Below are 22,496 nucleotides of genomic sequence, written 5' to 3' on the forward strand. Positions count from 1 at the left end.
TTGACTTGGGTTGCCCATTGAGGCCTCCTCAAAATTCACCTTAATCCACCCTATATCCGGCAGTCTCCAAACTGCTAATTTTTTAGTTACCTCAAGAGTTTGAACCCTCAAAGGTCCACGAACAGGCCTAAATTTAATCAAGGGCCAATAAGATTGTGTATTACTATCATTTTGATTGAAAGGGATCTTATTTATAATAACTTGTGCCGCAACATTGCTTATCATTTCAGATATAGCCCTCTCCAACTTAAGAATCTATTTATATTCTCTTCTTTGTCTTCAAACATCCTCCGGTTGCACTCTTTCCATATCTCCCAAAGAGTTATTGAGGGAACGAGATGCCAAATAGAGGAAAATGTGAAAATTTCTCCTTTAGAATAAACCAAGAAACTAGCCAATCCCAAAGGTTTAGAGGCATAGGTAATTGCCACCCCAGTTGCCATAGGACATATTTCCAACAAGCTTGCGAGAAATCAGAATTGAGGTGAGGATGATCTAAGGTCTCAGTGTCTTTCTTACATAGAAAACATTTAAAAGGCTCAACAAATTGTATTCTTTTCAATCTGTCCCCTATTGTAATTTGACCTTAACCAACAAGCCAAGTGAATGCTCTAACTTTTGGCAAACAGAAGTTATTCCAGCATACCTGCTCTGTCCATTCCTCACCTCTTTCCTCATTTTCCAACAACGAATTTCACCAAATACGGCTCGCTTTTCGATTTGCACCTTCCAATTTCATTAGGATCATTAGAAAGGACAACACTCCTCTGTCTTAATATTTCTTTCCACCAATTCAAATCATCTTTGTATAAACCCAACATCTCTGGTTTTTTCCATTTACAATCCTCACCTACAGGCCTTCCATTCTGTTGGTTAACAGTTTGCCCTCCTATTAGATTTTATAACCCGACTCTTTGATTCCCAATGCTTTGGAGAGACAAAAGGATGTTTACCAACAAATGGGTCAGTGTAAGTATTCTATCACTGCCCTCTGAATTACTAGGTACAACTCTCTATGATTTGCAATGATATGCAATGAATATGTTTTTATGAGATCAGAAGTTTTGACATTATAAGCTCTTAACCTAAGAGTAGTAAAGGATAACCAAATTGTTTGTAGGCACAAACAATTCAGGCAAGATGAATTTGAATAACCTATCACACCTAATGGAATGACTGTACTAGATTATCTTGATATTTCTGACTTTTACTTCTATTCTAAATGCAGATTAACTGTCTAAATGCAGAAGAGTAATGGAGAAAATATGCACATGAGGGAAAATAGAATTTCTTTCTTAGCCTTGAATGAAATGGAATCCAACCAATAACTAATAGATTCATACACATTTATCTTTCATTTCCCAATGAAACTATCTAACATATTATGAAACCAGCAAGTGAAGGAACATAACCATACATGAAGAAAGTAAATGGAATCACTGTACTGCAAACATCAAAGTGAAATGGAATTCATCTGATTATTCATAGAATCATACATGATTGTCTTTCAACTCTTAATGCATAACTAATCTATGCATGGGCCACAAAGCATGACAAGCAAATGGGGTAAATGGAATTACAGAACAATTCACTGTCAAGTTTGCCGACCTTTGTATTGTCAAAAGAAATTACATTTATTGTTTTTTGTCATCCCTCATTTTTGGTAGAGCGACAGTCACAAAATTAAAAGAAAATATGAATAATACATGAAAAATATCTAATCTTCATCATGGTATAGACATATGACGTCATTCCTAGCAATGTCTTGATTCCATGACACCTCTAAGAATACTTGGAAACTGTTCATCTTCATGCAGCTTCAAAAAACCCTGTTAAACTCTTCATTTCCTTCATATTCTGCTATTGGCGCCAAATTCGTATAATTTATATTTCAACGGATACAACCAATCTTTAAAACAACTATCATGATTAAAACCCAGCCATTTCCCTTTATGACTTTCTTCGTGGGTCCACCTTGATACACATGTCGAAACGTCATTTCCCCGCTTTAGTTATCTTTTGTGAAACTTTAGAAAGCGGGCAAGTCAACGTCGTCAATTCCTTTAGATTTGACGGTTAAAATTTATCTTCCTTTTTATATGCCGCATCTTCATTGCAGTTTCAAACCTTAACATTTGTTTTAACAACTAAATCATAAGGTTCAAGCGACTAACTGTATCGTAACATCGCAGTTGTGATTCATACGATGTCCTCATTCGATGTGATGGTGCGATAACTGCTTCCAGGTTGACTTTGACTTCATATGCAAGCTCACAACTTACTTTAAAACTTGACATCAACATCTTGCGATCTTGCGCCCAACGGTCATCTCTGACATTTCGTGGTTTCGCCACTTTAATTCCCTGTTAACCATTTAGACTTGCAATGCTACAAAAAGGAGCTTTGCCACTTCGTGGCCTTGACCTAGGGTTAACTTTAACCTCATGCGAACATGTGAATACACATTGTCGTTCTTTCGCAGCCTTAGCTCATGGTTAACATTAACCATTTGTGACAGTGCAATAACTGTTTTGATCCAACCACAACTTTCTTTTGCATCTTTGCAGCTTTCTATGAGGGTTAACGTTGACAATGTGTGATGATGCGATCTTCTGGTGTTCGCTACTTCGCAACTTGAACCAATTGCTATTCAAATTTCCTTCGATGAGACAACTCTTTCGAAAACTGAAAATTAACTGTTGTGACCATGGTTTTCACAACTTTGCCGTGTTGATCCTGGGTTATCTTTAATCACTTGCAAATATGCGACAAGCGTTGATCTTAATAATCTGATGGTTGAAATTAGAAGACCCTAACCTAGATTCTGCTCTGTGCTGTGGGTCCATTTGCTCCACGTGTCATATGCTCGCTTTCCCATATTGGTTAAACTTCTCACATCTTTGAAAAGTGGGAATACGCCGAACGTAGATCTACTAAGATCTTACGGCTGAGGAGATGTAACATTAAATACTTTCAATCCAATCTTAAAACATCACTCGTCGATCTGAAATTTATCTGATGGGCAAGGTTTTATCAAAAGCAATTGACTTTTCAACCGACCAATGGCGTGCGTTCCTTTTGTTGATTGACTTTTCCACTCATCCACATAGACTGCTGATACAAAATTGATTTCTCTATACTCTGAGCTCAATCACTTGTGATATCTTCCATTGAAATGTGATTACTGTAGATCTTTATCTTCAGAATCTTTCTGGAACAAAGATAGATGAATTAGTAGAATATCCAGACCTTCCTCTCATTAGGGAAACGCATAACAAACCCTCCAAAACCTAATCACCTAGCCATTGGACTGGTTCATTGCTCATATGATTTCCCGCATCAGGTTAGCTCAAAGGAATGATGAGAAGAAAGGTCATACTGTGGCAATCTAGACTTAGACTCAAGACATTGACACTTGACTTGACTCAAAACCCTAAGCAAAAAGATATGAACTAAAACTTGGGCAACAATTGGCTTTGTCTGGGGATTTAAGTATGATAGTGCTTGAAAGAATTCTAGTAATCTTTGGTTCCGCACAAAGGTGACAACTTGGAAACAAAAAGAACAGACTAAACTAAGAAAACAACAACAAACTGCCTAGGAAAGAAAGCAACTAAACTAAAGTGAACTGCATGAAAGGAAAACTTACCTATCTAGCTATTATGCAGGGGTTACCTACTTCCAATTTTGCATTTGATACAACTTCAAATCCTGCCCATTATAAGAACATGGCAGGGTTTCTCCAATGGGATATGTCAATTTGAAGGAATTATTTTGATTCACTTGAATGATCTGAAAAGGCCCTTTCCACAAAGACTGAAACTTAGAATGCATACCTCTTGGTTCATGTCTCTTATCCCATAACAACACCAAATCACCTTCCATGAATTTTCTAGGCCTTGCTCTTTTATCAAACAACTTCTTTATCCTTCCTTGATGTTCAATAATCTTATCAACCATCTCTTCTCTTTCTTCTTGCAGTTTGGTAAGATACAAGATTCTCTTCTCTAATCCATCTTTGAAAACATCCTCTTCAATTACAGTGTTTATTTTACAAGTAGCAAAGGCAGTGGCAAATCAGCTTCCACTCCATATACTAATTCAAAAGGTGAGATACCCATAGCTCTTCTAGGTGTGGTTCTGTCAGCCCATAAAGCATCATGAATCTTCTTATGCCAACTTTTTTGATTATCTGAGACCAATTTCTTCAAAATATTAATTAAATTCTTATTACTAGACTCAGCTTGCCCATTTCCTTGAGGGAAATAGTCAGAGGAATGACCAACTTGAATACTATTATCAAAGCAAAATTCAATAATCTTTGAAGAGGAAAAACAAGATGCATTATCCATAATCAACTTCACAAGAACTCCAAACTTATCAATATGTGCTCTTTGATAAATTCACATACTACTTTTGATGAAGTATTCTTCATTGGCTTCGCTTCAACCCACTTACTGAAATAATCTGTGGTAGTCAGTATGTAAGAGTTTCCTTGACTGGAAGGAGGATTGATTGGGCCTATAAAATCTAAATCCTATTGATGGAAGGGAGTTTCAATTACCACTGGCCTAAGAGGTAAGGCAGCAAGCTGAGGTTTACCAGTAAACATCTTGCATTTCTCACAATTAGCAACCCAATTATATGCATCTTTGAACATGCCAGGCCAATAATAGCATTCTCCCAAAATCTTAAATGCAGTGACAGTAGAAGAGAAGTGTCTTCCACATGCCTCATTATGAAAAGATGTCAATAATTTTACCTGCTGCTCCTTATCCACACATCTCAAAAATGTTCCATCAATTGCTCTCTTGTATAAGACATCATCTCGAATCACATACTTCAAGGCTTTTGTTTTTAGATCCCTTATTTCCTTAGTAGTCAATTCATTAGGGCATTCACCATATGTCAGAAAATAAGCAATGTTAGAGAACCAAGGATCCTGAAGACTTACCATAAGAACTTTTGAAGTATCTTCTTCTTTGAATTGTTGATCTTCTGCTAAGGCTTTACAGAGTGCATTACCTCTTACAAGTTTAGTTGGCTTAATTTCTAGATCATATTCTTGGACTTTTGCTATCGAAACTCCTCTATTATTACAACCAACCTCTAGTTGTGTCAAAATAATTTTTATTGCAGGATCTCACACATATATCACTGAATGGGAATGTAGCACATAAAACCTGAAATTTTTAAGGGCTCTCACACTGCATATGCATGTTTTTCCATCTGTGAGTATCTGAGTTCTTGATTCTTCAATGGTATACTTATGAAAGCAATTGGAGCTTGTATTCTTTCTTTATTCTCTTGCACCAATATAGCTGACATACTATGTTCTGAGGCATAACAATAAATGATGAATTCTTTAGTGTAGCCAGGATGGACAAGCACAGGGGCTTTGGCAATGGCACCCTCGATATTTTCATAAGCCTTTTTCCCAACATCACTCCATTTGAAAGTTTTATTGCCTTTCATCATATCAACTATACATTTAACTATTTCTGGGAAGTCAGGAACAAATCTCCTCAAGAAATTTACCTGGCCATAGAAGGACTTCACTCCTGTTTTACTCAACGATAGACTTAATTGCTAGATAGCTTTAACTTTGTCTGGATCAATCTTCACTCCTTTTTGGGATACAATATGACCAATCAGCTTGCCTTCTGTCACACAAAATATTGACTTCTTTGGATTCAGTGAGACACCATGATCTCTACATCTTTGTAACACTTTTTCCAGATCTTTGATATTATCTTTTCCCTTCTTAGAAAAGACTATCAAATCATCAAGGTATATTACAATTATTTTATCTTTCAAATCACCAAAGGTCAAATTCATACCATGCTGACAGGTTGCACCTACATTAATTAGGCCAAAAGGCATTCTATTGTAGGCAAAAGTACCCCATGGTGTGGTTAATGCAATTTTAAATTGATTTGCTTCATTTACCTAAATTTGATTAATCCTGAAAAACCATCTAACATGGAAATCATTTCTGATCTTGCAATAGGTTGTAAGAGATGATCCATATTAGGGAGAGCAAAGTTATCTTTGAGTGAGGCTTGATTTAGATTTCTGAAATCTACACAAATCCTTATCCCTCCATTCTTCTTCCTCACCGGCACAATATTAGTAACCCAAGTAGAATGATGAATAGGATATATAATCCTAGCTTGCAGCATTTTGTCAATCTCCTTGAAGATCGCTAGTTCAACTATAGGGTTATAGTTTCTTTGTTTCTGCCTGAATGGTGTTACTTTTGGTTTAAGAGGGATTTCATGTTTGAACTTTCCACCCATGAAATTCTTTAGGTCTTCATAACTCCAAGAAAATATGTCTTAAAATTCAATAAGTAATTTCCTGATCTCTACCCTCCCCTCTGGTGTGCAACACTTTCCTATGTTTATCATCTTTGGGCTGGCTTTTGTCCCTATATTGATTCCATTATATTCACCAGAGGTTTTTCCTTTCTTAGCTCTTTCCCTCTTTATGTATGCATCATGCCTATCAAAAAGTTTTTCTAAAGAGATTAGATGGGGTGGAATCTTGTTACCTTTCAATTGAATCATATCAGGCTCTGTTTTCTTTTTATCACCTGTCACTGAATCATTACCATTTGCATTAGTTCTTCCTTCAAAATACAAGCATTCAAAAGGGTCTCCCCCTTCAATGAATTTAGTATGTGTTATCATCTTCAAATACTTGCCATGAACCTTCATTATCAAGGACATTAGGCTTGAATAGAACTTCTACTTTATAAACTTGATCTTTGAAATCAGGATGTGGTAGAAGCAATGATGCAGAAACTGCCAAAGAATCAACTCTTGAATTGAATTCTCTGAGTATTGATGTAATTGAGAAAGCATCCAAACTTTCAATCTCATCCCACACCTTATTACGATAGCTTCTCAATCTTGAGTTCCTTACTGCATACTGATTTTTGACTTGTCTTACCACCAACTCTGCATCTCCTTGAGCTTTAAGTATCTTGACTTCTTTTTGTTTTGCCGCCATTATTCCAAGGAGAAGCGCTTCATACTCTGCAATATTATTAGTATTTTTGAAATCTAACTTATAAGCCAAGCAAGTCATTTTTCTTCTAGGTGATGTCAACAGTCACTACCCCTGCACCTGAACCAACATTAGCACAATTGCCATCAAATTCAAGAGTCCACAACTGATCATTTTTAGTTTGCTCTAATTATTCTGAAATATCAAGGGTGTCAGAGAAAAGCATGTAATTACCAAACTGCATTTCATTATACAAGATCTGAGACTTAGAATCATTTGATTTCAAGACAGTGAATTTTGCCTTCTCTTTTTGTTCTAACTTCACCTTTTTATCTCCAACTTGGATAGTGGCACAAGACCAATCTAGTTTTATCTCCCCACCCATGTCTTTGCAAAAAATTCTACTTAGGAGCATGCCATAACTTGTAGGGATGTCTACTACTAGAATATTGAGTTTTAGCCTTTTGGAAGGATAGGCAGCAAGGGCAACTTGAGCATCTTCAATTTGTCCAAGCAAAGGCACTTGTTTTGCATCCATTGAATAACATCTACCAAAAGTTTTAGATAGTGGAAGTCCTAAAGCTTTTTCTACATAAGCAGGCATTACATTATCAGAGGTTCTTGAATCTATGATACAATTACTCAATCTATTTCCATTGATGAACAAGGAAATGTAGAAGGGATCTGGTTTTTCATTTGGGCATGTGGCTAAGACAAGAGGTCCTTATTCTTTAAACAACTTAGGGAGTGAAAAATCTTCATTAGTCAAAGAAGTTTCACTGGTGCCAATTTTATTGTAGTGATCAACATTGGCATTAATATTAACATGACCTGCATCTTTACTATTACAATGCTCAACTAATCTTTTCAATTGATCAGGATTAGATTTTAGGTAATCCAATGGAGACATTTGGATCCTTACCTCTTTACAGTATTGTATGATGTCAAAAGAATTAACTGATTTACCATTTTGCTCCTTCTGTGAAGATGAAGTTACCATGCCATTGTTTTTATCAGCTTTGTTTGATGGTGCATTATTCTTGACAGGAACTTAATTGTTAGTGTGATTTCTATTCTTTTGACCTCTGATCATCACTATTAACTGAAGTCCCTCTAGAGTAGCAAAATAGTCACCTTTTGCTTCTGAATCTGATTCATACTCCAAGAAAAAATTTTGAGAGTCGCCACAAGGAGCATGATCGTCCTCACTTTTAGGATATTCAATTGTCTGTTCTTTGTTATCCACCCTCGGCCTATATCTGATCATATCAGCACATGTATCTCCATCATGATCTGCTCTTAGATCAAAAGCATAGATATTTTGTCTTTTTGGGGCACCTTCTATTGCTAATCTTTGTTGAATAGGTGGTATTTGCAATGCTTTACCTCCATTTGGGTTTCTATAACCTTCTTGATGAGGTTGATGAAAAGAATGGGCAGGCCCATTGATTTGTTCCTTTAATGAAATGAGTTCATTAGACAATTTTTGAAGCATGGCCTCTATATTATTAGAAGTACTAGCTGTATTACTCATGGTTCCAGATTGGAATTCTCTCTTCCATTTACCAGAAGCTATCATATCATCCTCCATCTCCACAACTAGTGTTAGGGCAGCTTGCAAGTTTGCTACATTAGCTCTTCTAATTTGATATCCCAAATTAGGAGGCATAGAGCTAATGTAGAAAGTCTTCTAATTATCATTTGTAGGTGCACTTGCAGCAAGTATTCTTTTGATGAGTTTATTGACTTAGCGTTAAAATCTCTCATGGAAACTGATGGTTCTTTCTTTATCTGTTCCAATTGCAACAACAATACCTGTGCATCCTCTGTACTTTCGTAGCGTTCTTCAAACCTTTGTTTCATGCTATCCCAATTTGTGATGCATCCTGCAGGTAGGTCTTGAAAACAATCAGCAGCATTGTCTACCAATGTATCTACAAACATTCTGACAGCCACATCCTCATGTTGAGGATTTACTACAACACAAGCCTTATGGAAAGCACTTAAGTGCTATTCTGTAGAGGTGGTACCATCACCATTAAATTTTGGAAAGTTCTTCCTTGATGCTCTTGGCAAATCATTATTAGCTGCAAGGGCAAGAGGACCAATAGCATTTCCCCATGGTTGTGCCATAGCTGCTGGTACAGTGATTTGGTTTATTTGAAAATTAACAGAAAGTGGAAGTGTTGCACCAATCAACAAGAAAGCATCAAAAGCAATAGGAATGGAAGTCCTAGCAACAGGAGAGAAGAAGATTGATTTCTCTGTGTTCTATTGGGAGGAACAATTGTAGACAATTGAGTATCTTGGAGTTGCTTGGTTATAGATTCCCTTGCACGTGTTCTTCCTCTTTTGCAAAGATCTTCTAGGATAGGAAAATTGGCCTTCTTGAGCTCCTCGTATATTGGGTCAATCTTTCCTTTTGCCTTGGCACTCCTTGTATATTTGGAATCCAAGGTATATCAAATGTTTTATAAAATGGTGTTTTGAGTTTACCTTACCAGCCTTCAACTTTGGATTCGCTTTTTTTCTTCAGTAGGTTGAGGTTGTAAAACTGGTATCAAGTTCTTATGGAAAACACCCGACTTCCACAAGACCTTATGGAAAACACCTGACTTCCACAAGACCTTTTCTTGCAACTCAAATATATGGAATTTGATTGCAAAATTAATATGAAGGAAAATTCTTCAAAGCTTTGATTTGAATCTACCTAGTAGAGTCGCCAAAAATTGTTGGTTAACAGTTTGTCCTCCTATTAGATTTTATAACTTGACTCTTTGATTCCCAATGTTTTGGAGAGACAAAAGGATTTTAACCAACACATTCACATATAAAAAGTCACAAACCTTATTACCCCACCTTTGGTCTATTGTCGTGATAATGGCCTGCAAAATATTTCCGTGCTGCAAAACCTGTTGTCTGTCCCAAGAGTCGAACCAAAAGTTTGCTTGATCACCTTGCCCTACTTGCCACGTCAAGTGATTAGTGATTACAGACTTGCAACTAGCTATGAAATTCTATAACGTTGATCCCGTTGGCGGATTGTCAATTGTCAACATTCTCTTCCTTTCACCATTGTCTAAATACTTTGCTTGCAATATTTGAACCCATCTCTGGTTTGATTTTTGATACATTTGCCATACAAACTTGCCCCCATCGTGTAATACCCTGCCAAGGGATCCAAAAGAATAAACCTAAAGTTTTACTAAGTTTGCTAAACTTTTTTTTTTTTGAAGTAAGAAAGTATAACATACACATCAAACACATAGTAGTGGAAGCAATAACATGTAATCATCAACAAACATACATAATAGGTTACATTCCATAAGGATCCCAAGACGTTGAGTCACATTTGAATTTAATTAATTCTAAGTCTATCAACTACCATATCCACATGAAAGAATAATTAGAAAGTCCAAAGTCCATTTAATATACATTTGTTCCGAATGCCTCTTGGCAAATTAATTCGGAATGCTCATTCATCCACTGTACATGTCACAGGGTATGAAAGGCTTAAAAGAATATACATATGTAAAAATAGAAATTCATCATCCTCTTCGGATCCATGATGCAAATGCAATATAGTAAAATAAGTGAAATCATCCACCATACATGATACATCCATACATCAAAAAGATATAACATCCATCATAAAATATAACCATCCATCATAATGATCCATGAACAGAATGAAGGTAAATGCCAACAAAGAATGCTCCAGCGACGGTGACTACAGACGAATCTCAATGGTAAGAGTGAAAAAGCACTACCACTCGACTGCGTGGAACCTAAATGGTCCACTCCCACCGTGCTGAGGAGATAGTCTCAAGTCCCAAACAGGATATCAAAACACGAAACACAAATACTATCTAAGTCCAGGAAATCCTAGAAGTATACTAACTCAAAGGTTCCAACACATAGATTGATGTCTAGACCCAGAGGCACATTGACACATAGGAAACCTACTATGCAAGTGGGAAAGTGTCATCACACAAATCACGTTGGAAGTTACCCGAGCAATCCCTTAGGAATCCCGAGTCCCCAGTGATCCTGCGGCCACTAGTATCCTCTCATACTAACGAGGCATATTATGGAATGCAAGGTCGTAACCAAGCGTTTTCTCAACTCCCATCCTGGTCTGTACTAGCACTCGAGGCATGGGTGAGAACATACAATTAATCTTATTATGTTCATTTAAGTCAGTATTTAGTGTAATGTTATCACTTATTAAAAAAAACTTACAATGAGTCATCCCCAGAGCCACTTAGGGTCTCTCGTCCCCCATTGCAAGCCACCTCCCGACACTTCATATAGATAACCTACCCTAGGCTCATGAAATCACAAATCACAAAGTCACCTCAGTCCTATACAAGTGACTAGAAAGCATCAAAAGATAAGCCGCAATAATCACATTAGTTCTCCACGGGAAACTGGAAAGCATCAAATAATAATCGTAATGATCACAACAGTTCTCTATCAGCAACTGAAGGCATCAATGATAAGTCACAATAACCAATGGTTCTCAACGAGCAACCAGGATTTATCCCAAAATAAATCACAATACTGATCGAAAACTCCAAAATGGTCAAGACAGAACATGTCACAACATGACATCATCAAGAACATAGCAAAACACTTCAATCCCATCAAGGCGACTGGAAAGCAACCCAAGTATAACTGATCGAGGACTCATAAATGGTTAAGTCAGATGTCACATAAACATACACCTCAGCTTGACACAAGAAGACTGGAAAGCAATAACAACCAGTAAATACATCCATCATAGAGCATATCACACATCACCATGGTTGGGTTTAGAAAGATCGAGAACAAATTATCATAATAGCATAAAGAAAATAGTACAATACAGTTTCATAGTTTTGGGTTTATTTCCAGAATACACAATAGGGTTTAAGTTAAAGTTTCAGTTTGTGTTTCAATCAAAGTAACAAGAATCGGAATCGGATCGAAATCGGCAAGGCCGAATCGAATCGTGAATCGGCAATGAATCGGCAAATTTGAAAAAACCCTTTAAATTTAAAGATTTTAACAATTTAAAACTTATTTCATGCACCCTTTATTGAATATAACTTAAACACACTATAACATCATCAAATAGAAGTTAAAACTTAACATACATAAACATGGAACATAAAATCCATCACATATGTAACTATGTTATCTAAAATGTAAATTGTAGGCTAGCTGAAGTAAATAGAAATCAAATGATCACAATGATTTAAATCATAGAATGTATGTAAGATGATCCATAAGACATCAAATCATAAATGTATGTAAGAATCTAAGATGAAGATCCATGAAAGTTTGAAACATATGTCTATCAATGATTCAGTATCAATATCTGTAAACAAAATATAAAAACAAGGCTCCAGCTCAAGCCTCAGACTCATAGTCCTCAACATCATCCTGAAGCTCGGCTGCAGCCTCAGCCTCAGCCTCTGAGTATCCAGTCTGCCTAGTAGCAAGGCGTCTAATGTAGGTCCTAGAGGACTGCCGAGCCATATCTCCCGCATGTAAGATGGGCTCATGAACGTCGCTAGGGCCTGTGCCTGTGCGTGCACGTGTGCGTCTACCAATGCCTGAAGAACGTGCTCTAGCTGCCTCAGCCTCTATATCCACCTGGTCAACCCACACACGGTCTTCCTCAGTGAAGACTGGATCCACAACCTCTGTGAGCCACTCTGATTCTGGATCAATCTCCTCTAGAATGATCGGAGAGGAGTCAGTGCCCAAAATCTGTCTGATCCTAAGACGGAGGTTGTAATGAACAAAGACAATATCATTCAACTTCTGCACTGTCAACCTGTTTCTCCTCTTCGAATGGATGTGCTCGAACATGGACCAACTACGCTCACATCCAGAAGCGCTGCTTGGCTGACTCAGAATACGAATGGCAATTTTTTGAAGTTTTGGGGTTGTGGCCCCAAACATTTGCCACCATCTATCTGCAATAAGGGAAAAATTGAAAATAGAAACAATTAGTCTCATTTACAAATTACAAGTTAACTCTAAAATTACATAATCAACTTTAAGATTAGAATCTAGATTCATGAACATTGAATATATTATTTAATTTTTACCTGGCTGTAGTGTTGTCTGAGCATTTATGGCCATCCTGCTAGAGAAAAGTGGCCCCTCTTTATTGTTGAACTGGTCTAGCTCAACAATCGCAGCAGCGCTATCTTCATCGCTACTCAACCTCTGAATCACTGTGTATAAGCCAGTGAGAACCTCCGCATCCGCCTTGAACTCAGGACGGAAACGATATGCCGGATTCAGAAAGTAAGCTGCTGCATGGATGGGTCGATGGAGCTGATTCTGCCATCTCCTATCAATGATGTCCCAAATAGGGCCATACCTCTCCTGCACTCCTGCATATTGGGCTCTGATGGCCTCCTTGGCCCTATCCATGCCCTCATAAATGTAGCCCATAGAGGGCTTCTCCCCATCAGCAGTTCGTAGCAAAGCTACAAGGGGCTCAGTGACCTACATATAAAGTAAAACAAAAAACTTGAGTCAAAACTTAAATATAAAATAATATAACTTAAAGTAAAAATAAAATACTAAATGTTAAATTGCAATAAATTTACCTGCAGGATTTCTCTAGCGGGTTTCAAAAAACCATCCTCATCAAATATGCAATCCGCCACATCTATCCCTACAGTGGTCGTAGCATAGGAAGAGGAAATCCACTCCCGCCCAACAAACATGCTCCTCAATTCATCCCTTGATGTCAACAAGGACTGCAAGGTGATGAAATTCGAGGCAAACCTCGTGATACCTGGGCGAGCTAACTCTTTGCCTTCTGTGTACTTCCTCATTGTGCTAAGGACAAATGAATGATTATAAATGAATTTGCATATGTTTTTTGCCCTTTCCACACATGACTTGACAAACTCAAGTTTGCCAATTTCCTCCAACATGAGGTCAATGCAATGTGCCGCACAAGGGGACCAAAATATGGTGGGGTGCCTCTGCATCAAAAGTTTACCTACAACAATTTTAAGTCAATTAGAAATTCAAATTTCAAAATTCAAATAAATTTATTTTCAAAACTTGAAAAGTTAAAAGTTTACCTGCAGCAACATAACTTGCTGCATTATCCGTCACCACCTGGATCACATTTTGTTCTCCCACCTCTGCTATGACTTCCTCAATAGCCTCACATAAGTATGTGGCATTTTTTACATGTGCGGAAGCATCAATGGATTTGATGAACATGGTATATCCTACAAGTAACAAAACAACGAATTAGAATATTAAAATTAAATGGATCATCAACAAATTAGCATTCAACAAATCAAAATTTACAATTATGTATGTAGGAAAGTAGAATGATCAATTACCTCCACTGGATACAAGAAAATTGAGGAGTGTTCTATTCCTCCTATCTGTCCAACCATCAGTCATGATGGTACAACCCTTTGCAATCCACTCCTTTCGGTTCTCCTCGAGCTCAGCCCTCATGTCCTCTACCATCTCATCCAAGAGGTATCCGCTCAACTCAGCCTCAGTTGGAGCTTTAAACCCCAGACCACAAATAGCAACCGCGTCTATCATGTTCTGCCAATAAGGAGCCCTGTCACAAATAAAAATTTAGATGTCAAAGACTCAAATTATAAAACAAGTAAATATAATTAAAGTTTTACTTTTACTTTTAATTTTAACTTTAAAGAAAACAACGAAAAAAGAATCAATTACCTGGCTGCAATAAATGGAATGTTGCAAAAGTACCAAAATTTGCATATCTCCTTTCTGGCAGCATCATGAATTTCCTTGTTCAAACCCATGCCCTCAAGCGTGGGTTGGGAACCAGGAGTAGTGCGGGGCACAAAGTAACTATCCATTCTGTTTTTCCGCACTCTAGGCTGCAATAGGTTGGTGTGAGACTCTGTCTCAGTATGTGACCGACTAGCACTAGCACGAGTGGAAGAACTAGGATAAAAAGGAGGCCTAGAAGAACCCTCTCCAACACAACCTACAGATGCAGAAGCTGATGCAGATGCAGATGTGGATGCGGCTGCAGATGCGGATGCGGGAACATGGGAGCCAATACCCCTTAACCCTTCAAGTTGCATTTTCCTATTGGCTTTGTCTTTTTCAATTTTTTCTAATGCCATTAAGCAAGTGCGTTTTGCCTCAGGAGTTTGGTGAGTGCAAATTTTAACATCGTGTCCAGGTATAGCAGCAATGTGGTATTTCAATCTATAAATACCCCCAGAAGTTATTTTTTCTTTACAAAAAATACATTTTGTTTGATATTTGGTTCTTCCAGGAAACTCTTCGTTATATTTCCAACATTCATCTTTTCTACCCATTGCGAATTTGCAAAAAATGAAAGCAAAGGCTGCTGCAATAAAAATTTATATGTAAAATATCAAAGTTTGAAGCTAATAAAAGCTACAAAACAACAAACCCTAGTTTGCAACTTAGTAAAAATAAAGAACATTCAAGATCTAAACTAAAAATCTTGAAAACTATAAAAATTTAACAAAAAATGCATAATACACTAACATGCAAAAAAAAAAAGAGCACTTACCTCTTGCAAATGAGTTGAGGAGTGTTGAGATTGGCTCCCTAATGCTCCCAATGCAATTGATGGCCTCCCCAAATGGATTGCTGATCTCTTTTGTGCTCTTTCTTCTTGCCGGTTAGAAACCTATGGCTTTTCTTTTCTCTTCTTCTCTCTCACTTTTCCTCTCTTCTACTCATATTAAATAAATAGAAGGCCCTTTAGGGTTATAACAAAGAGAAATGGTCAAAAACAAAGTAAAAAAACCAAGCAATTTTTTAAAATTTTACAACTCTATACTTTATTGGCCGCGGGCGATTCCTGCCGATTTTTCCAGGTGATTCATGTGATTTTTTGCCTGAATCGCCTGAATCGCCAATTCAGGCGATTCACTTGAAGAAATCGGCAATGGCGATTTCCGACTCCAAAAAAATCGCCATTGCTGAATCTAATCGCCGAATCGCCGATTCAGGCGATTTTATGGCGATACTCGTTACTATGGTTTCAATGAACATTTCTAGTGCAAAGGTTTCTCACTATTACCCATATACTTTAACTCTATTATTTATTCATAAATATAAAGTTACTCTCAGATTAAAAGTCAAATTTCCTAAAAGAATCTGGAATAATCTTTATTTTATTAATTTATAAAAAAAAACTAACCATTAATGATTTAAAATAAAATAACTATGATTTTATTAAAATCAATAATTTAATCTAAAATAATAACTTCTATTTTTAATAAATATTATTTGAAACATATTTAATTAAACTGATTAAAGTTTTATTTCAATATATTATATTTATTATTAATGTATCTAAATATAAAATATTATAAAAGTTTAATAATAAAAATACTAATAACATAAATTAAATTTAATTAAAATTTATAAAAAACTAAATGTAATTTATATTATTTAAAACTTAAATCGCAAATGAATTTAATTGTTTGGAAAGGGCATGTATAGTTTTAAATAAAATATAAACTAGCAATTTAAAATCGTTGTCCTGCGACCTTTTTACGCTGCGCAGGGACTGCTGGCGCAGTCACCTGTTGCACAATAATAAATGGGGACAGGGGGTGGCTAAGTCGCCCATCCCCAATAAATTTTTTAATACATTTTTTTTAATAAACTTTGTCTATAGTGTTAAATAGTTTTCCTTTTTACAATTTATTTAGTTTATAAAAAATTATAAATAAATAAATTTGTTAACCATTTTTTTAAAATAAAACTTTGTTGCTAATAAATTTCAAACAATTTTTTTTTTAAATTTATTTATTTTATAACATTTATAAATAAATAAATTCATTAATCAATTTATTTATTTTTATATATATTTTTTAAAATTGATTTCGTCAATAATCTGATGGAGAAGGCATTATCAACCGTCCAAATTTAGAATTTCATCTTTAGATTCAACCCCTTCCTGATTAAATCCTATGTTCTTTAATTTAGAAAACAAGGGTTTTTTTTTTCCGATTTCCTTTCTAATCCCTACGTGTATAGAAGTTAATTGACCAGCATCTAATAATTCATAATATTGAAATGTTTAAACTTCCATCATAGAGAATTCGGATTTACAATCCACAGACACGAAGAAGACAGGAAAGGATAACTGTGAAATTAATCAGCGATCAAAGCACAAGACCCTACCTGATCCTGATGCTAATACGAAATCCCCGAAAAACTGTGAGAGAATTCGCTCCTCTTCAGTAACTTTCCTCTGAAAATCTTTCCTAGAATTCTCTTTCTGAAATTCGCTTCCAAAATTCGTCTCCCAAAATTCGTGTCTCCAAAATTCGCGATCCCTCAAAAATGAACCCCAAAGTTGTGATAAGGAGTTTTCTCCTCAAATCGGGGCACTAATTGTGCGTTCACCCAAGAGGACTCCTTGCTCACAAGACTCAAACTCTAAATTAACTTTTATTAATCTTTGCTTTATCTTTTCATGCACATTAACTGAATTATTAAATAACTTTATTTAATTTTCCACTTAACTTCTATTTTTAATTAATTTATTACTTTTAATCCCATGTGCACTTTATGAAATTAAAATAACATTATTATTTTCACTTATTTTATCTTTTTAATTAATTTCTCATATTTAAACTCATGCTTAGATCATGCGATCTTAAACTTTTTAATAATTAAATATCTTTTTCACTTCTAATTTATTTTAGAAACTTAATTGATAAAATATCTATTAACTTAAATAACAATAATATTTAGCATTTATTTAAAAAAGAACTCTAAATATATTATTATTAAATTAAATAAATATTATCACGTTCTAAAATTTAAACTTAGAAATTTATCTCCAAATTTAATTCTTTTTATTTAATTAATTTTTCAATTAATTAAATATAATTAAATATTAAAATGTCATAATAATTTTTCATTAAATTAAATCATTAATTAATCTTTTAATAAATTTAATTAATAGAAAATACACCAAGGACTCATAAAACTACATACAAAAACCCATCATAGAAAAACACATACTAAATCAAATAAAAGGGTTATAATCACGAAATTACGTCATTCGACGCATTTGGAGGGTACTTGACTCAGATTCTTGTCCTAATTTTTAATTAGGACAATGGCTTAAAGGTTTAGGATTTGGACTTGAGAATTTATCTCCCCTCTCTTACCATTGAGATAATGTGATAGGGTACGCTCATCCTAGCAATTCAGGGAAGTCGATACTCGGTACTTGCAACCTGCATAAAATCTACGCATGTACAAACACAATATTCTAAGGTAAACAGGCAATGGTAGGAAGTGGTGCATCGTGTAGATCCCGATTAGCAGGTGACTATGACTCCCTTCCTTAACCACATCAGAAACGCCATACATAAAGAAAACAAACACACACACCATACACATGCAGTATGGGGTAAGTATCCATAAGTCAAACACATATAATCCATCTAACTAATCATCATAAATAACTGAAAACACTAAATAATCATCATGCATACATGAAATATAGAGTACCAAGTAACCTCATCATATAATAAACTGGATGTAAAACAATATCTGATAGTCTCAAAACAATAGTACTAATCATCAAACATAAAACTGGCATAAAAGAGTTTGGCAATGATAACTGAAATGCGAATTAGGGGCAGGCACTACACATCGCTTCTTTCGTCAACTTCCAATTCCGAAGACTTGCACCATCACCTCTTTGGCTTACAAATCTAGTCCCAGGCAAGGAGAGGGATCTTATCTTGCTCTTGATGTCATGTCCCCTCTTTAGCTTTGTCTAGCAGTGAGATGATAGTTAGCCTATTATGGAGTCGTGTAGGCTGGCACTGGTGATTAGGGACTCAGTCAGGGTTTTTAGCGTCCAAATTTGGTATTACAGGTAGTAGTAGATCAGTTGAGAGCAGTTACTTGATTGTAGGAGGATATTCCTACCTTTTAGGAGGTGGTGACGTTTTCCAGAGTTGAGGTTCTATGAGATCAGCCCCTAGTCTCAATTTTAGGAGATTTGGGTGTGTTCCCTATTTTTTAGGAGTATCCCTAGATTTGAGGGTGAGATTGCTAGTTGGCCTAGGTTGTTCGACATCAGTCACAGGCAGGTGACAAATTCAGTTTCATGTTTTAGAAGTGTTTGGGTTGTTCTTTGGCTACTTGGGAAATATTTTAATATTTTTAAATATTCTCCTAAGTTAGCATTTTAATAATTTAAATAAGGCTAAGTGTTTAGCCATTTTGGAGTAATAAGGAGTTTTCTGGCTCCATTTGGATCGATTTGCCTATGTGTGATAGCTTGTTGGAAAGAGCTCAGTCTCTACTATTTGATTATCACTTGCCGGGACTTATTTGATGTTTGGAGCTATTTGTCATTAATAAAGTAATGATTTCTTTCTATTTGGACGCCTTTATTGGGGAAATAATGTTATATTATAAAGTTCAAATGAAATCCACTTTAGGGTTCTTTTAGGGTTTGATTTTCCTTGGAGAGGGGATATAAGGAGATGGTAACCTAAAGGTGAGTATCTTTTATCATTTTGTCAGCCTATTTTGAACGCCATTGCTTTGGAAGAGTATTCCTCACCTAGGACGCAAACCCTAGTGCTGAGAGCAGATTTGTTGGGACGTAGCCTTCAACAAGATCAGATTTGAAGGTTCTTAGGCATATAGTTTGATCAAGGCAAATGATTGATTTCTAGTATTGTAGTCACACTTTGCAGGGAGTGGATTTTAGGGAAGGTTACCACTTTGGTTCAACTTGGCGTTTCCTTGCAGTAGCTCACATGAAGAATTTTGGGGTGTTTTATTGCAGCAGACTGGAATTGTTTTATTGCAGCAGTCTAGGCTTTACATTTGAACTTGTTTGGCTATAGCTGGTTCCCATCTTCAGCTGACGTTAACCTTGTTTGAAGTACATCTGTATTGGGACTCTTCCAAAATAAATCAGACTTTGTTGGTACAGTTTTAGAATTATTTCCAGATTAGTATGTATTGCTGCATATGATTTCTATCACTTATATTTTATCAGTTACTGTTATTTATTCATTGTAATACCTATATTCTGAAAAATACAAAAAGAACCAACATTCTTCTGCAACCTCTGTCTAGCTTTATAAGATGACAAAAATTCTATAGGAAAATATAATTTAAATAATTAAAAATTATAGCAGCAGTAGAGAAAAATCGATTTGAGAGATTTCACTTATTACCATTCCACAGAAATCTCCTCACTCACTGTTTAATTGCTTTGTTTATTTTTACTAGTACCTTTGAGTCGGTCATTGAACAAAGTGGCATAGCAGAGATGTTTGTTACGCTTTGACTCTTCTCGGCAAAAGTAAGTCTTTGACCCTTGCAGCCCTCTATCCTCCAAGTACACCCATCTATTATGTCATTCCATAGAGAAGAATTACGTGCACTAACAAACATGGGGATACCAAGAAACTTACCAGGAAGCTTGCATATCCACCAAAGGCCCTAGCAATATCCCTCGAAGAATTAGGTTTTGTATTATTTAATGGATTGACCCAAAGCTTGGTTGTCGGTGTCTAGGACTCTTTATTAATCTTGCTTCCCTCTTCCGTCATAGAGGTCTCTCCCATCAAGAAGTTATCATCTGCAAACTGAGTGTGGGAGGCTGGATTCGTACCCCTTGTAATTCATACACCTTTCCATTGGCCCTGAGATCTCTTCCTAGTGATCATCTTGCCAATGATTTCAGCCAACAAAATGATAAGGAAAGGTGAGATTGGATCACCTTGGTGGATCCCTTTTGAGGTGGGAAAGAAACCTTATAGACTTCCATTAACAAGGATGGAAGCCCATTATTCCAGAGTCATACCTTTGATCCAATCCACACAAGAATCATCAAAACCAAACTTCTGCAATACCTTAACCAAGAAGCCCTATCCACCTTGTCATATGCTTTTCTAATGTCCAACTTCAGAAACATTTTCCTCATCTCACTTGATTGGTTGGAGTGAATCACCTCATGTGCTATAATTATACCATCTACAGTAGATCTATTGGGTGTGAATCCACTTTGCTCTGAGGATATCAATTTTCTCAACACCTTCTTCAATCTATTGGCTGCAACTTTTGTGATGATTTTTTAACTAGTATTTGTAACAAGCTATTTTTCCATGACAATTATAATATAAATAAATGATACGCTACTTTTCATAATCACACGAAAGACAATTATAACAACTACACGTAATCAAATGAAAGAGATCAATGATTATAATAGATTAATTGAATCCTAATCAATTGAAAAGAGAGATACTACGTAAGAATATAAACCATCTAAACATATCTTCAACTGAATACAAGAACATAAAAGTAAAATAGCCGTTAAAAAAAGATAACTTGAATGTAGATCATATCTCTATCTTGTGCAAGTCTTGGCATCTGGTGGAGAGGAGAAGCATTGTCAAGGGCTGAACTTCCCAACTGTGGACTCTTAAGTTTCCCCACACAATCTCAATTGAGAAAGGCCCTCCCTACTCGGGATTAGACATGGGACATCCTTGTCCTGCCATTGAGCATCCTAGTGTTCGAGTGTCGGCTATACAGCCAGCTAGGCTATGAAGTCTTTCTCATCAACCCATCTATCAAACTGCGTGCAACCCTGACCTCTAGTGATCACAACACCAAGCATGCCACTAAACCTACCTTGGCCAGGGATTTACATGGACACTATATGCCCGATCATCCACCACTCGAGTTGACAACAAGATCTACACCCATTGATCAACATGAGCTGACTCAATCTTTTTTACTTGCTTATATTCAAAACTGATTTTTTTAGTGCTGATTCTCCAGGTTTTTCTTTTAAACTATATTATGTTGTAACACGACAAACACACATGCACTCGATTTACACTAGAAAATACTATCATTTGACAATAACTGAAATAAGAACAGTAACTCAAAAAATGTAAAACTTAAGATATTTTTTGTGATTAGCCTTAAGGTTAAATTAGTTTCATACACACAAAATAAATACCATGAACACAAGTGAAACCAAGATTTGATGTGGAAACCCAATTTCAGAAAAACCACCAAATGCTACTAGTTACTGATTTTCACTCTTATGAAGTGAGCTCTATTAGGATCTAACCTTGTTAAAGGTTACAAAATAAATTGTTAGGTGTGACCCCATTAGAGGTCTTTCGACATTTCAATCTAGAAATGCCACCTTGTAAGACGATTTATAAATAGTTGTTAAGCCAACTCTGTTAAGAGATTTAGATCACTGCTATAATGGCAACTCTGTTAAGAGATTTATATCACTACTACAAAAGTTAGATAGTAACAATGAGATGACCTAATTTATGATGCAACTAACTTGCTGATTAAAGATCTCAATTCTGGCTTGAATACTTGATCCTTCCTGATCGAATGTATCTTTGCAGCTCAACAAGGATATTCCGCTTATCCTTTTAATTTACTTCCTCTAACCATCA

The 22,496-nt window shown here is 36.0% G+C and overlaps 3 protein-coding genes across 4 annotated transcripts in view; 1 reads left to right on the plus strand and 2 right to left on the minus strand.

The window, feature by feature from the left end:
* Positions 1-22,496, plus strand: part of DEG8 (Trypsin family protein with PDZ domain-containing protein) — a 125,281-nt gene that overhangs the window by 64,087 nt on the left and 38,698 nt on the right. The gene's annotated exons all lie outside the window — the stretch shown is intronic.
* On the minus strand, positions 12,229-13,996 carry LOC149535516 (uncharacterized). The gene is made up of 3 exons (XM_089806661.1): positions 13,623-13,996; positions 13,113-13,518; positions 12,229-12,977 (listed from the first exon to the last, which is right to left on the minus strand). Exons 1-3 carry the CDS (start codon positions 13,953-13,955, stop codon positions 12,406-12,408), a joined length of 1,311 nt encoding a protein of 436 aa, XP_089662787.1. The 5' UTR covers positions 13,956-13,996; the 3' UTR covers positions 12,229-12,405.
* Positions 14,429-15,734, minus strand: LOC149535517 (uncharacterized). Of its 2 annotated transcripts, none has more exons than XM_089806663.1 (2): positions 15,572-15,734; positions 14,429-15,379 (listed from the first exon to the last, which is right to left on the minus strand). In XM_089806663.1, exon 2 carries the CDS (start codon positions 15,348-15,350, stop codon positions 14,730-14,732), a length of 621 nt encoding a protein of 206 aa, XP_089662789.1. In that variant the 5' UTR covers positions 15,351-15,379; positions 15,572-15,734; the 3' UTR covers positions 14,429-14,729. The 2 variants fall into 2 exon arrangements, with proteins under 2 accessions (XP_089662789.1, XP_089662788.1); XM_089806662.1 differs by having other exon boundaries at positions 14,429-15,382.

This window comes from Cupressus sempervirens, chromosome 10, assembly GCF_028749045.1.
Source record: "Cupressus sempervirens isolate cs-2001-9-10 chromosome 10, ASM2874904v1, whole genome shotgun sequence".
NCBI lineage: Eukaryota > Viridiplantae > Streptophyta > Pinopsida > Cupressales > Cupressaceae > Cupressus > Cupressus sempervirens.